A 15,527-nucleotide genomic window follows, 5' to 3' on the forward strand; every position below is an offset into this window, starting at 1 on the left:
TAAAACAATCGACTTGGGTGTCGCAAAAAGTTCGGTGATTACTTGTCAAATGTGAATCGCTAACAGGATAACCGCTCGCATGAAAATCGCTTGAAAATGGGGGGGTATGGAGTGAAACGACAGATATGTTAAGGCACGACTGTTTAATTTGATGGGCGGGAAGAAAGTAGAGTAGCGACAGACAACTTGGCCGAGTTGGTCCCAACTCGCAGGATAGTGACCGAAACTCAACCATGTCGTATAGCCGCCGGTTCGGTGATTACTAGTCAAATGTGAACCAGTCACAGGATAACCGGTCGCTCTAGATCGGTCACACGTGATCACCCGTCACACTAAAACTGGTCACGAGAAAACTGGTCACACCCTAAAACTGGTCACGGGAAAACTGGTCACACCCCAAAATCGGACAACCAGTTTTCTCGTGACCGATTTTAGGGTGTGACCAGTTTTAAGGTGTGACCAGTTTGCTCGTGACCAGTTTTAGTGTGACGGGTGATCACGTGTGACCGATCTAGAGCGACCGGTTGTCCTGTGACTGGTTCACATATGACTAGTAGTCCGTTTACCGTTCTAAGAACTCCACTGGAATGCGACCGAGTGCCGCTATCGCCGCTTAGTGCATTCGGGGGGGTCTCTCATTGTTTAGCCGACTTGCACTTAAGCCTGGAAATAATCCTCGAAACCAATTATAACGGCGGCTCCTTTTAACATACGCTTATGGGGGATGAACGAATGAGACGACTGGCATGTTATGCACGTGTTTATTATATGACAGCTGAAGGCAGAGTGAGTAGCGCTCTCCGAACCCAGCCGAGTTGGTCCCCACTCGCAGGAAGGTAACCAAACTCGACCATGTCGTATAGTGAGCCGCCACACGCTACAGTATTATTTCATTATTAAATTCATTAAATTAGTGCTATTGTATTATTCCAATCCAAATTGCCGATGACTGTCACCAGTGACTTTGACTATGATTATAATATTTCCTTTATATTATATCTTTCAGGAATCATTCGAAACGAATTAAATAATAGTTGTATAGATAGATGATCGTATTTGTCATTGTTTATAGCTATTTTATGAAGTTGTCGCGTTGGAAGAATGTATAGTAGATGTAGACGTCGTCACTGACAGTTGCGTTGGCGGTCAACAACTGACAACTGACAACTGACAGCCGGAGTGACGGTTAGCGAAAAAGTCTGCAAAGCTGTCGAATCCCTCGAATCGTCCCCCACGCTCTCCTTCAATCGCTATGCACTCCGCCCAGAGCCTGATCTGCCGCATCCTCGTCGACGATCTCTTCTTCTAAACGTAACGCATCCGTTGCTATACCGCTCGTATTACACAATATGTATACATACACAAATATCAAATGTCACCGAGACTATTTTGGTAAACTCTTCAAAGTCACTATTTGACGTTTATAAATAATACCATTTCGTTTTTTCAGGTTGTATTCGTTGCAATCATGGCGGTTTAAACATCAAATAAACACCCCTACCGAGGGGGTCAAAGACTGCAGAACGCTTGTAGACTTTCTGTACATATTTGTATATAATCAATAGTATATGTTTTTATAAGTAATTTTTTTCAATTTCATTACAAACAAATTGTGTGAGTTTGCATCTATATATTTTTATTGTATTTTATAATTCGCTTTAACATTAAACGTAAAATAATTTGACAACAAAATGAGTCAATCAAAAATCTTGCCGGAATTTGATTGCACTCGTTTGTGCAATTCTCGCCAACATGGTTCATTGTTGACATCTGCGGTGACTAAACGAGCTGTATCTGACGCTGCTTTAGCCAGTTTCTTTCGATGCAGTTGCTACAATTTTCTACATATACTTGACTATGAGGTACACTACATGTGCTACGTTATCATAACATTATTTTCTTCAACCATAATATTATACTGCATATGTTTCAGGGACGATCCTTATTACATATGGTTGCATCGAGAGGACGGCGACTTCTTTTAGAATGGTTAATACGTCGACACGCTCAAAGCCAATCAGGATTAAATATAATCGATTCTAAAGATACTGAATCTGGATATACTCCTTTTCATCGTAGTATATTTTATGGACAAATTCAAGCTGCCGTCACATTAATGAAAGCAGGTTAATATATTATATGATGCAATTAAAACTCTTTACTTTATCTATGTACATAGTAACAATAGATGAAGCTTTGTGATCATTCGAAGATTCGAACTCAGAATCGATCACTGATCACACTTTCATGATCTAGAAAAAATGTGTGTGTGGCTGTGTATTTTTGAACACCGTTAGTCCTATCGAACAGAAACTTAGTATGGGTTACTGAAATTCTTAGCGATATGACGTATATTTTTTTCAAATTTTTAAGTTGACCGGAAAGGGTACCTCCCCTTATAGGTGTCCTCTTTTTTTAAGTTTTTGAATTCAATTATCTCCCAAACCACTAACCAAATCAGACTGAAATTTTTTACATGTAATATAAATTATAAATTTTATACCCTAATATTTTTTGAATATTTTTTCCTGAATCGGAAGTAGTACTTTTACTCCATAGAATCGAGGTTTTTTATATTTTTCTAAAAAACCTTTTGGTTTATTGAACTAAAATTTCATATCTTGAAGTTTAAGCTTAATACCAAGTTGTATATAAAATTTGGTAAGCATCCGTCAACTGGAAGTGGCAGTTTGTTCGATTTTTCTTCAACTATTTTTTTCAACCCCTTAAACATGTGCTCTTCACGAAAAAATTCAAGTAAAATTCTTGTATGAATGTGATGAAAATAAAAAATCACTAATTTAATAAACCGAAGTGGGATTTTTTCCTCTTAGAAAAGTCAAAACTGTTGTGACCACGATTCTTTCCATACCCCTGAACGTATCAAGCTGAAAATTTATATTTGTATTCTTTATGTACTAACTTAGAGCTGATTATGTTTTGGTCAGAATTTGTAAACCGGAAGCAGTATTTTTTTTTAAACAATATTTCATCATTTTATTTTGACCTTTAAAATTATTTTTATTTTCTTGATATTTAATGTGTATAATAATAATAGAGATTTTAAGTAATAAAAAAAATTTCGAACAAAATCCGACAACCGGAAGTAGAATTTTTGTCTTGTGCAAGTTTCCCTACATTTGCGCTCAATTTTTATCGAAAATGCTCTCATTACCGGTATGTGTCGAATTTTGTTTTGTGACCTTCATGTATTACTCAAATACATAGATAAAGTTGTGGGTTGGTCACATCCGAAATTTTTTTGTTTGTTTTAGGTGCGAATATTTCAATATTGGATAATGAGGATATGACTGCAATCGACATTGCTTTAATAGATCGTCATCCACAGTTCGAATTGTCTAAAAGAATGCCGTGCGAAGTTTATACGTGGGGCGCAAATAGCAATTATACGCTCGGTACCAGTTCCCAACATCACAGGAACTTTCCCGAATTGTTGAGCATCTTTGCCAAACAAGGCGTACATATAAAACAAGTCTGTTGATTTATTATACTTTTGCAATGTGTGCAATATGGTTGTATCTGTTAGCTAAGTTGTGGTTGATTTTTCTAGGTATGTTTGAGTAAATTTCATAGTGCATTCATTAGCACGGCTGGATCTGTATGGACCTGTGGACATGGAGAAGGCGGACGATTAGGAGTTGCCACTGGTGATACTCATGTACTTCCTTCGAGCATATCCCTGCCCGAGCCTTGCACCCAAGCAGCTGTAGGCCGAGATCATACTATTCTTTTACTTCAGTCGGGAATAGTACGTGTTATTTTCCTTCCATATGATTTTATGGCTTATAATGTATATTTAAAAATTTATTTAAGCGACACCTATTGCCAAATTTGTACATATGTATGTACCTTTATATAAATTTATAGCATTATTATTGGGAATTTGAAATTATATTCAAATAATGGTGGCAAATAAGGATAGGTTTCCAATTTGTTTGGAACCATTTCAATTGGCAAACTAAATAAATTTACCTGGAGTCACATATATCACAAGGTTTGGCCAGGGATTGAACCCATTGCCCCTCAGTTGATAGAATTATACGCTAACCACTGAGCTATGTTGCTATGTAAGAACACACTCAAAAGTGAGGCACGGGATGCGTACATGGACTCCGATGGTGATAGGCGTATCTTCACACCGCACGGGTTGCACGGGAAGTTTCACGTGCATATGCAATTCGTTTGACAAGTTTCTCCTCCATGTCTTTAAATATAGTATAGAAAGGCCCAGATGTACGGGTGTCCGATCACGTCGGGGTCATCAGCTATAGGACGGGAGGTATTGTTCCGACCGTTTCCCGGCCTATGGAAACTCGGTTGAGTTTTTAAGAGAATCTTTTTTTATGTTCAATACACAATTATTATTGTATGTACGGCGAAGGAGGTAGTTGCTCGACTACGGAGGAGTGGGCTGGCTGAACTCCAGAGACTCGCTGGCGTCTGAGACTGATGCACTGGTTTATCTCCTGGTCGGTTGTACAATGCGTAGCTTGGCTGGTGAGATCATACTTTTGAAGATTCCTACGGACTTGAGGTTGTTTGGTGCATAACTTTATAATGAGATCATAAAGCTATGCACCAAACAAAGCTCTCGGAGGTTCCTCGAGGTTGTTTATCTGGAATGAGTCAAATTGTGGCTTTGCCCTTGTGTGAACGAATATATTTAAGGCAAGTTCGACTCCACAGGAACGCGATGGTGTTTTATGGAGAAATAAATGAGATCATTGACCTCGATTCAGGATAGTACAAGCTGTGCCATATTGCTACAATAGGTATCACCGTTATCGATCACTGTCAATACAAGGATAAAATATTACCAAAAACACTCCAGGTCCAGGGGGGGTGAGAGACGTGTAGGTGGAGATTTAGCGTACTGGAGTACGTCTAGCGTTTCTTTTGCATGCAAAACTATCTAAAAACAAATAACGTACCACGTGCCTCTCTGTGTGTCTTTACCTTTAATGCTATGTAGTTTAAACATCCTCTTTAATTTTCAACATATCTTCTACAATATTGAAATTTGTTCCTATCCAGATTTTATCGTGTGGCTTGAATGATCATCATCAATTAGGGCAAGTGCCACCACCGAGATCATCTCTTTCCCCGCGTCCTGTGAAACTGCGCGTTTCTGGCGTACGTGGTGTGTACGCAGCTCGCTATCATTCGGTTGCGTTCAACCCGCACGTTCTTTATACATGGGGTCTTCATGGTGGTCAATTAGGACACACTAAGGACAAAGAAAAAACCATACTGGCACCCAAAAAGGTATCTGCGTTCAATACGTGTTCAATGAGTATACTTTTGGAACAGATAAACAAATGTAAATTGATTAGGTTTCGGGTATCGGTCTAGATGATTGCACGATAGAATGCGTCGCAGTCAGCGACGGTGCTACAGTAGCCACTACAAGCAAAGGAGACATCTATTTACTGCATCAATATCAGTGTAAAAAGATCGCACTCAGGTAAATTTATATTTATATATATGTATATGTAAGTATCCATAGGAATGAAAAATTATCGGTCTTTTTTTGTATCGCCTAGACAACATAATATAAAAAGCATTAGAGTGATCGGCGGGGAAGTCGTCGGTGGCGATCAGTTAACTGAACAGCAGAAACAAATCATGGTGTTGATGTTAAACTCGGTGGGAAACGTATATTTGTGGCAAGATACTACCAATCAGTTTACGAGGTTCGTTTTTGAAACTTATTTATAATATAGTGTTTAATATCTGGATTATTAACTTACATAAATTTATCTTTAGATGCATTTTCAATACAAACCGTCCAATTTACGTGATGGAGGTTGCTCTCACTATCGAAACTGTAATGATAACGACCAAACTCGGCGAGGCTTTTCACGGGAACATTATGCCGAAGAAAATAACGTTCGGCAAAACGCGCACTTCTAATGATGATATGATATCGCCGAAAGACAAGAGCAAACATGATGGAAGCAAGTCATCTTTCCATCAATTCATCAACCGGGACGAATGTGTCCTGATCAAGTTGAAACGTTTGTCCAACATTCATCGTGCTGTCGATATTTGTTGCGACATAAAAGGAAATAATTTTGCAGTTCTTCAGGTTCTTCAAATTTTGAGAAATTTCTGAAGTCTGTGCACAATCCACACAAATAATTTTGTTATATATGTTACAGTCAAGGTTTTCACTCTGGTTAGTTCATGAACGTGCTGGTTTGTTCTTACACATACTGGTTTTAGTTTAAGTGCTTAAAGTCAAAAGTTTTTTGTAAATAGACTCACCAGATGTCGCATGAAACTTTTAGCTGTCAAAACCTTTGAGATGTCAAAACTTCGAGTATTTAAAAGGGAAATCCTATAGAAACCGCATTACAAAGTTGCTATAATTCCCGTTTCCCTTTGGTATTAAAAATATTGCAACCCAGGCTAAGTATATATGTATATGTCTATAGAGGATAGGACGAACGATTGAGGATACTTAAACTTATATCTAAAAGTTTGGGCATAAACAAACTAGTTCGTTTTTCTTATTTGTTCTTTTATGTACACTATAACCGGCTAGCTTGATTCTTGTATGAATAACTAGCATGTTCGTGAACGAACGAAGTGTACATTAAAACTGTAACATATACATTTTTAGTGTTGAAAAAATTGACTTTTAACCAGGGCTGTGGAGTCAGATCAAAATTAACCGACTCTGACTTTAATTTATGATTCAGACTCCAACTTGAACGATTTTAGTAATATCGACTTTTCTTGCCAACGTATAAAATTGTTATTACTAAAAATAATGGCGATTTTTTAAATATAAAACAAGAGAACTGAAAAAAATCACTAAAAATCGACATGTAACCCAATTTATTGAATTATTGGTAATGAAATAAGTATAAATAAAAAGTAAATACATTCATAATGTATATATTATATATGAATTTCATACAGAAATAAATCAATGGGTAAAAATCAGAGTAAAGAAAAGTACGCGACAATCGGTTTTGGCCACAAAGCATCAAAGTATTTATTTATAATGCAATTTAAAATCGTGATTTTTTTATTAATCGTGATTATTAATTATTAAATTTAAATTTGTTAGTGGATTTACTTCAGCAAAATTTTAATACTCTAGTTGACACATGCCGTAATAATACTATTTATTAAAGAAAATAATAAAAAGGTGTCCGCAGCCCTGCTTTAAACATTTACATAAAACAGATTTTATCAAACTGACTCAACTCAAATGTGTTTACTTATGTATGCTTATAATTTACAACTGATTGTGTTCAATTTAGGTGGCACCTAATTCCAGCTTATTAGACCTACCACAGGTAACATCTTCTCAAATGGTAGACGATATGGCAGCTTTGTTGGACGACGCTTCCGAATTCGATCTTCTGCATGACGTCATTTTTAAAGTATGTTTCAAACGTGATCTTTGTCTTGGTTCCTGGAAGAATGCACCCAAATGCACTTGAATGGTGGCACAGTCTCCAGAAATCCTATTTTTTAAAAGCGCTCAAGAAGAACTCTAGCAATAGAATTCCACAAAAAAGGTTCAGCACCCTCAAATAGCATACAAATACCACTTGATACTTTTTTGTGGAATTCTGTTGCGTTAGTTCTTCTTGAGCACCTTTGATAGTTTGGCTGACTCGATAGTGCGGTTCTCTTGGGTACATTTATCCGTCTACTCTTTGCCTCAATACTTTGAATTAAATCCTAATAAATATTTACTTACAGATTAAAAATAATTTGTATCCCGCTCACCGTTATGTAATTTGTCATGCAAGTGAATATTTCACTAAATTGTGCAATGACAGCCAAGATTCAGACGATTCCAAGAAGCCGACGATAGAAATTGAAAATATTCATCCGCTCATTTTCAAACAAATTTTGTTATTTATGTATACGGGTACTTGCAATTTAATGTCAGTGGGTCCGTGCTGTCTGCGAATAGAAATCAATGCAGATGACAATCAAGTTCAAATATATGAAGAAAATACTAACGAGCTTGATAATCTATCAGGTGATATATTTTTTTTGTTAGATGTTGTACTTAAGTAAACATTTCTATTATTTTATTTACTGTTTGGTTGCAGCTTTTGAAGTTTATAACAAAAAAGAAAAAACGCCGAAATCAAGTGAAAAAAAGAATAAGGCTAAAGATAAAGATAAGGACTTGATTAACGATCCTGTGCGCCTTTTACAGAGTGCTGCGAAAAAATTACAAGTTAATTTACTTTATAAAATTCTTGATAGATACGGGTAAACTTACTATATATAATATTTAACAAAACTTTGCCGTTTATATGTATGTATGTACTTAATATAAAATAAATGGTGATTTTACTTCGATTCAGATGGCAAAACGGTCGTGTGATCTTAAGAAATGAAAATTACAAAACTAATGACATCAAACATAGATTCGAACGAAACAAACTGATGGACATGTGGGATGCAAATATAAAATGCTCAGACGGAGTCATAATAAAGGCACATAAATGTATTTTGGCCGCCAGGCTCGAATATTTCAACGGAATGTTTGCTCACGCGTGGGCAGAGGTACTTTTCAAATGCATGCATATATTCAGAATCGCTTCATGTTCAATGTTTTTTATACAATTTCATACAATTCTAGAGTTCTGGTGAGTCGACGATAACTCTGCCGATGCGTCATAAAATGCTAACACCGATAATAAACTATTTATATAGTGATGAATGCCCCGAATTGCAAGAATGCGAAGATTTTGAATTTATCGGCAACATGTTGGTTATATGCGACCAGTTTTTCATTATGCGTATGAGAGAAATGTGCGAAGTCGCACTTTCCAATTTAGTCACACTTAAGAATGTCACCGAAATAATCCAAATTGCCGATACATACAATTGTCCTCAATTGAAAAAGTGCTGTATGGAATACATATCTTTGAATCTGTCCAATCTCCTCGAAACGAAATCTTTGGAAGGCGTGACTGGCACTCTTTTGGATGAGCTTAGCGAGTATTATATCACTTTCAATCCGATCATGTCGAAAAGGATTATTACGCCTTTTTCAGAATCAGTAAGTGACGAAGTGGTGGCATCGATAACTGAAAGTTTTCCAACAATTATTGAAGAAGACTGTGATGACGACGAATTAGACGAGATGCAGAAATGCACATTGATAAACAGTGGTAAAAAGAAGTCACGAACAAGAAAGACGAGCCACTGTGAAGACAAGATACGAAAGCGAAACGAGTCGTCGAGTTCTATAAACTCACTAGATCTATCCACCGAGAGAAACGAGGACGTTCAACTATGTCTCACTGAAATATCAAACGCGGCCAATGATAGTACAGGAAACGGCTGGACCAAAGTTGTCAATCCGAATCAAAAACAGCAGAAGATAATTCAAGCGCGGTTGAAAGCCGTCACATCTGCCAAAGAAGATGTTTCATTGTTAGAATCTCATGGCGAATCTTTCACTAAATTGGTAAAGAAAGATTCTTTCATCAACGACAGTACACAGTACAGCCCCATACAGAGTCCGACACAAAGGACACACATTAATTCACCGCATAATACTTCTTCGCCTATTTTGCAAAGCGATGATGCATCTTTTGAGACACTGAGCAGAAGCCCACAAACTACGTTGAATATAACCGTAGTCAATACGAAACTGTCGCAAAAGCAACGCAAAAAACTCGCTTTGGAATATAAAGACAATTCACTTTTGGCCGAGCAATTGGATCGAGTCAACGGTAAGAAGTCGTGGATGAACACTGTTTCTGATCCTGAACCATCACCTACCCAACCGCAGAAAAATCCTTGGCAAAAAATCCAAACGACCCGTGTAGAGACTCCCAATAACAGCAAAGCGACTTTTAGTGATATTTTAGAAGATCAACGGAAGCAAAAAGAAAATTTATCTAAAATGATGACTAAGTCGTTGGCACTCACACAGGTATGTTTAAAATTTCAATTTTATACTATTTAATCGAATGTAATTCAATTTTTAGCATTTATTTCTTGTTTAGTTGGAAGATAAAGCGATCGAGGAACTAACTCGGTTTTATCTGTATTCGAACGGCGACGAAGAGCGAATTTCTGTCAAGAGAGTACCGTGTCATCAAATAGCCCCACCTCAATGGATCCACAAATCATTCATGAATAGTCCTACGCGCATATAATTTGTTTTATATTAAGGTGACCATTTTTACAAGCCTCGTATCATTTCCAAATTCAAAACCAGGACATTTTTTCCAAAAACATATTTCTAAATACTTCAATTATTTAAAACGAAGATTATAGAATCATGGACGCACATTTATGAAAAAATGAATTCATTTTGAAGTGATTAGCAAACATTTTAAGGTTTCAACATTAAATTTCGTTTTATATTGTTCATCAAAGTAAAAAATCCTGATATACGGAAACAACATTTAACTAATTTGCCAATATTTTTGTAGGAGACATCATTTTCGCTGAAGAATTTATATATTTATCCATCTATTGCGTGAAAAAGTGTACTGGTTTTATCTCACGACTTACTAGGACAGATACCCAAATAACCAGTACAAATGGTCACTTTATTCTATATACATATCATGTATTATTCTTCGCTTAACTGATTTTCAATTTTCATTCTATGTATCATATATTGCTTTTTTTCTTTAAATTTAGTTAAACCTCTCCGAACTCAATCATAAAAAGATTTCTTATATGGAATTTTTAATTGTGGGAGGTAAATTAGCTGTATATCATAATAAAAATCGACAGATTCACGAGTAATCAAATATTCTGATCTCGGGAGTTTTTAAATTTATGTATGGTTGCAAACTCACATTTTTAATATGTATTTGTTCCGTAATAAAATACTCAAAATATATACAAATCTTTTATTTGATGTTTAAAAAAAAATCGACGGTAATTTCATTTAAATAAATATGTAAATACAACAGCATACTACAAATACTAATATATTATTTAACTATGCTCTGCTGGCACTTTTATAATTTGGTGGAAACTTTTTGAGAATTTGATTAATCTGCTTGTAGCCCATTTTGTGTTGGCCGGGTGTTAGTTGGCCTTTAATGGAGTCGGCTTTCTTTATGCGTTTGTCCGTTTCGTGCTCGGTGAAACATTTTTGAAACAAGGATATTTCGGAACTGCACGCACCCTCTGAAAAGTCGTTGTCTTTGAGACAAGCGAACACGACCGACATCTCGAAAAGGCACGCTGGGGTTTTGAATTTGTCTCCTTTTCCCGACACACACGGTCTAAGCCTCATCGGAAGGATCTCCTTGTAGGGCACAGGCTCGCCCTGAGGCCTGCGCCCGTTGCCCAACAGAGCGGTGAACAGCCTCATCTCTGGAAATCGATGATAATTTAAGATTACTGTCATTTAAATCTAGCAACCATTAAATGTCGCAAATTCTACAAAATGTTGTAAAACTTACTTGATCTGTCTACTTTTACAATCCAAATGTTACTTAACCTATAAAATGAGTAAAATGACAGAAGTGAGCACCACGGGTACCAACACACCTATGTACATAATTATGGTTTTGATACACGATTCAAGTAAATGCAAATTAGACTTGAAGTATGTATACTTGATTGTGTATAAATCCCCTTTACTAAAATCAAATATTACTGACCCAGGTCAAACCGGCATTACTTAGATTTTTTTGCGTATTATATATTTCATAATAAAATGAATTCAAAATATTTCACACTACTATAAACATCTCGTACTACTGTACGTTTTTAAAAACTTTTTATTATTTATAACTAGTGGCCGGCGTCCACACACTTATGTACTCCGTAAAAGTTTGCATTTCGGATCAATGGAAGACGCCATTTGGGGTCTACCTCACGGGACCGAAAGTGAAAAGGTCAAAAAAGCAAATATCGGAAGTCAAAGATCGAAAGATATTAAGTCGAAAGATAAAAAAAGGGTGCATGTTAAACGGTACTATGTATATAATAAATATATATATATATATATATATATATATATATATATATATATATATATATATATATATATATATATATATATATATATAGTGTGGCGGCTCGCTATACGACAAGGTCGAGTTTGGTCACCTTCCTGCGAGTGGGGACCAACTCGGCTGGGTTCGCAGAGCGGCTACTCACTCTGCCTTCAGCTGTCATACAATAAACACGTGCATCATTTAATGTTAGTATTTGTTAAATTTTGTTAAGGCAAAATAAAGAGAAAAGCTGAAATATGTACTTTTTCAAAAAAACATTCATTGGCGCTTAAATGTTCGATATATTTTCATATAATTAACAAAAGTAAAACTAGACCAATTTTATTACATTTTGATGTATACATAGCTTTTATCAGAGTGAAATAAATTTTGAGTTACATACAACTGTTAAAGTAAAGTGTACGGCAATACTCTCGTCCCATATTTATTTATTTTTCATTGATGACTTGTTCTACTTTCATAATAACCTAATAGAAAAGAAGTAAACACCTGGGTAAGAAATGTAATGAGTACACTCAAAATAGAAAGTAATGAAAGCGTCTTGTTAGGTTTACGATTCAGGAGAAAAACTTCGGGTTTATAATCATAATTGATCAAAAAAATAATTATAAGAGTTACTAAAGTGGAAAGGCATGGGGAAAGAATAATGGTTCACTAAACAAGGCATATGTACATACATTATGGAAAATGAATGACGACTATAAATGATATAAACAATATATTTTATAGATTACGTCATTTAGGTCGTTAAAATAAAATAAAAAAAAACACATGTGAGCATTACTATTTATACAATTTATTTAATACAAGTAGTATTTTCACAAATTTCGATAAATATTAGAGGAAAATACTAGAAAACATTTTTCATTAGAGCTAAATTTATGTATTGATGATTCTTTGAAAATTATTAGTATAGTTTTTTCAAAATAATCTAATGATGTCAGCCCATTATTATGTAACAGCAGATAAAATAGAGATTTTGCAAAAAAAAAACATAAAGCTTTTGTAAAAGATCAAGCAATCTAAAAATAAAAAAGTAGTCTAATAAATTAGACTACATTGTCAAGAGGCTCATCGAAGAGATACACTAGTTGTATAATCAACCAATAAAGAATAATTTTCAATTAAATCAGAATATAAATCAAAACGATTTACCCTAATTATTCTTTATTTTTTAATTGAGAAATTCAATTTTGAAATACAACGCTGGAACTCTATCTGCCAGAAAATGTACTTTCCATATTTATAAAAAGAAAGTTGAGCAACAAAGAAGAACTACCAGCGACTCATCACCCCTCGTAGACTTGTGTGCCATTAATATAGCACGCTAAAAGTGATGAGAAACAAATGCCATGGATTGGCGAAATCAGCTCGAGCACGCGAAATAGCAATCGAGGATAATTTAAAAGAAAAACATTAAAATGTCACTTGTGGTCTTATAACACCAGAGAATAAAAACCTGTGCTTGTTATACAAACCCAAACAAAACTTGTCGTAAATACATGATAGATAGATAATAATCTATTCAAATTGAATAAGTGGTCTATATTTAATAAACTATCTATCATTATCTATTGTATGTTTTGGACAACTATGATAATGGATTATTATTATTTCACTAGTGGCGAAAACAACAGAACAAAAAAAAATCGATGGTAAGGGGAGCAAATTTTGGTTAATATAACCACTGATCAAGAGACTTATCAACCAATTTAAACAACTTTATGAAAATTCAATGATTAGTTTAGATGGTGAGAAACGAAAAATTTAGCAAAATTGCTTCCACATATGTATGTATGTACATACATACATATATGGACGACTCATTTTTTGAACGAGTTTCTAGACAAATACTCGATGATGAATATAATTCGTGAGAGGTCGATTATCATTGGTAAAGGAACAGATAATATTTTTCTAATACCGATGATCATAAATACTATCAAATTAAATCCAGATTACCTAAACACAATCTGCTTTAGGTCATCGACTTTAGAGAGTCTTTAAATAATATTATGTATTAGATGTATTATGAGCATTGATAAGAATTGTAAATAGGTTTTTGAGCTCTTTTTCCTATTATGCTGTAGATTAACATTAGAATAATATAATACTATGATTACTAACCAAATTAAATTAAATTGTAAAATAGAAAATGATCAGTAGATCAGTAGCTATTAAAATATGTAGATATAAGATGTATTGTGAAAATGATTTCGTAATGAAATTTAAAAATCAAAATCAAATTAAATCAATACTATATATGGCTTAAACGTCACCATGAAAAACTGGTACCATTATAATTAAAATATTATCTCCTAACATGCATCGATTGGTGTAAAACCAACAGTAGACGGCATGAAAATAAAACTATTTAAATACCGTCCACATTTTATGAAAACAATCGTGGCATAATTATGTGTCTTTACATACATAATTTGCTGTTAAATTGCTTCAGAAGTATTCAATGATTAATTTACACAGTGATAGTGATGAGAATGCATTAACATTCGTATTATACTATTATTTTCAATTAATTAATTGAAAAAATTCTTCTTCTAATTAACATCTCAATGCTCGAAAGCAAAATAATCTGAATTAAGAAATACATATGTATCAAAGAACTTCTTAATCAGTTAACATTTCTCTCTTCATAGATTGACTCTTCCGGTTTCTGTAATTTTTTAAATGAATAAGTTATTATTAGTATAATATTGATTATCATTGATTACAAAATACATTGTATATTAAATAAAAAGATAAAATACCTTAAAGTGCCGATTTGATGGTAGTTCTGTATGGATACTTTGGCCATACTTAAACCGAACTTGGCAACTACATAAGTTCAGTTATCTAAAAATAAGAAACTGACCAATTTAGTTTCAATAAAATCTGATTACAATATGGAATTTGTTGTAGATTTAATTGAGAATATATGTACCTGATGAAGCGTGAGTGTTTTCAAAAATCAGATCATAAACTGAACCGAATTCCGTGAAGTACTAAACTCTATTGATCAAAACGCTTTATCAGCTATAACTTTCTGGAATATTCTATGTACATGTATGAAAGACATAATCAGTAAAATATACCAGTAGATAACTGTATATATGTATATAAATATGACTGTACACACAGTAGCGTAACAAGAGGGTATCTATGCCCCGGGCGCCCCGGCTTTGGGGGCGTCGCGAAGGCAAGTCATATTTTTATTTATTGCTTTGTCATAAAGTGGCGCCAGATTTGACCACGACCATAAAAGCGAAATATTCATTTAAGATAGTGATTTTTATACATTTTATGTATTATGTTTGTTACTTAGCAAATAACATAAATCAACAAATACGACAAAGGAGAGGGGGCGTTGTATTTTGAGCATGTAAAAAGTTAACAAGAATACTACCGGCTAAGCCTTTCCAGGTAGCATTGAACATGGGTCATGTAATCCATGTCATTCATTTGCCAACGTTTATAAAGACTGGTTTAGACACCGGAATTTCTGAATTTATAACCATAGCAGAATTT

The 15,527-nt window shown here is 34.7% G+C and overlaps 2 protein-coding genes and 1 long non-coding RNA gene across 3 annotated transcripts in view; 2 read left to right on the plus strand and 1 right to left on the minus strand.

The window, feature by feature from the left end:
• LOC143911928 (uncharacterized) overlaps nt 1–14,630 on the plus strand; it is a 255,900-nt gene extending 241,270 nt beyond the window's left edge. The window contains exons 2-3 of the long non-coding RNA XR_013260600.1: nt 786–876; nt 12,919–14,630. This is a non-coding gene — a long non-coding RNA (uncharacterized LOC143911928). The remainder of the gene's footprint in view (nt 1–785; nt 877–12,918) is intronic.
• On the plus strand, nt 825–10,869 carry LOC143911922 (inhibitor of Bruton tyrosine kinase). The gene is made up of 16 exons (XM_077431022.1): nt 825–882; nt 1,007–1,311; nt 1,451–1,862; nt 1,934–2,126; nt 3,276–3,493; nt 3,572–3,769; nt 5,056–5,286; nt 5,355–5,485; nt 5,565–5,714; nt 5,788–6,109; nt 7,296–7,418; nt 7,744–8,029; nt 8,103–8,268; nt 8,364–8,565; nt 8,642–9,946; nt 10,020–10,869. The coding sequence occupies exons 3-16, from the start codon at nt 1,692–1,694 to the stop codon at nt 10,170–10,172; spliced, it is 3,849 nt and encodes a 1,282-aa protein (XP_077287148.1). The 5' UTR covers nt 825–882; nt 1,007–1,311; nt 1,451–1,691; the 3' UTR covers nt 10,173–10,869.
• On the minus strand, nt 10,866–11,529 carry LOC143911926 (small ribosomal subunit protein mS37). Its single transcript, XM_077431026.1, has 2 exons — nt 11,442–11,529; nt 10,866–11,352 (listed from the first exon to the last, which is right to left on the minus strand). The coding sequence occupies exon 2, from the start codon at nt 11,348–11,350 to the stop codon at nt 10,973–10,975; it is 378 nt and encodes a 125-aa protein (XP_077287152.1). The 5' UTR covers nt 11,351–11,352; nt 11,442–11,529; the 3' UTR covers nt 10,866–10,972.
• Nucleotides 14,631–15,527: the final 897 nt, after the last annotated feature.

The sequence above is a fragment of the Arctopsyche grandis genome, chromosome 5, assembly GCF_051622035.1.
Source record: "Arctopsyche grandis isolate Sample6627 chromosome 5, ASM5162203v2, whole genome shotgun sequence".
In the NCBI taxonomy this organism is placed as follows: domain Eukaryota; kingdom Metazoa; phylum Arthropoda; class Insecta; order Trichoptera; family Hydropsychidae; genus Arctopsyche; species Arctopsyche grandis.

Bases quoted from the DNA above. Each gene is read 5' to 3' on its own strand.
- LOC143911922 (XM_077431022.1), top strand. From the start codon at position 1,692: ATGAGTCAATCAAAAATCTTGCCGGAATTTGATTGCACTCGTTTGTGC. The intron at 5,287-5,354 runs GTATCTGCGTTC...TAAATTGATTAG, and splicing joins CCATACTGGCACCCAAAAAG to GTTTCGGGTATCGGTCTAGA. The intron at 6,110-7,295 runs GTTCTTCAAATT...TGTTCAATTTAG, and splicing joins ATAATTTTGCAGTTCTTCAG to GTGGCACCTAATTCCAGCTT.
- LOC143911926 (XM_077431026.1), bottom strand. From the start codon at position 11,350: ATGAGGCTGTTCACCGCTCTGTTGGGCAACGGGCGCAGGCCTCAGGGC.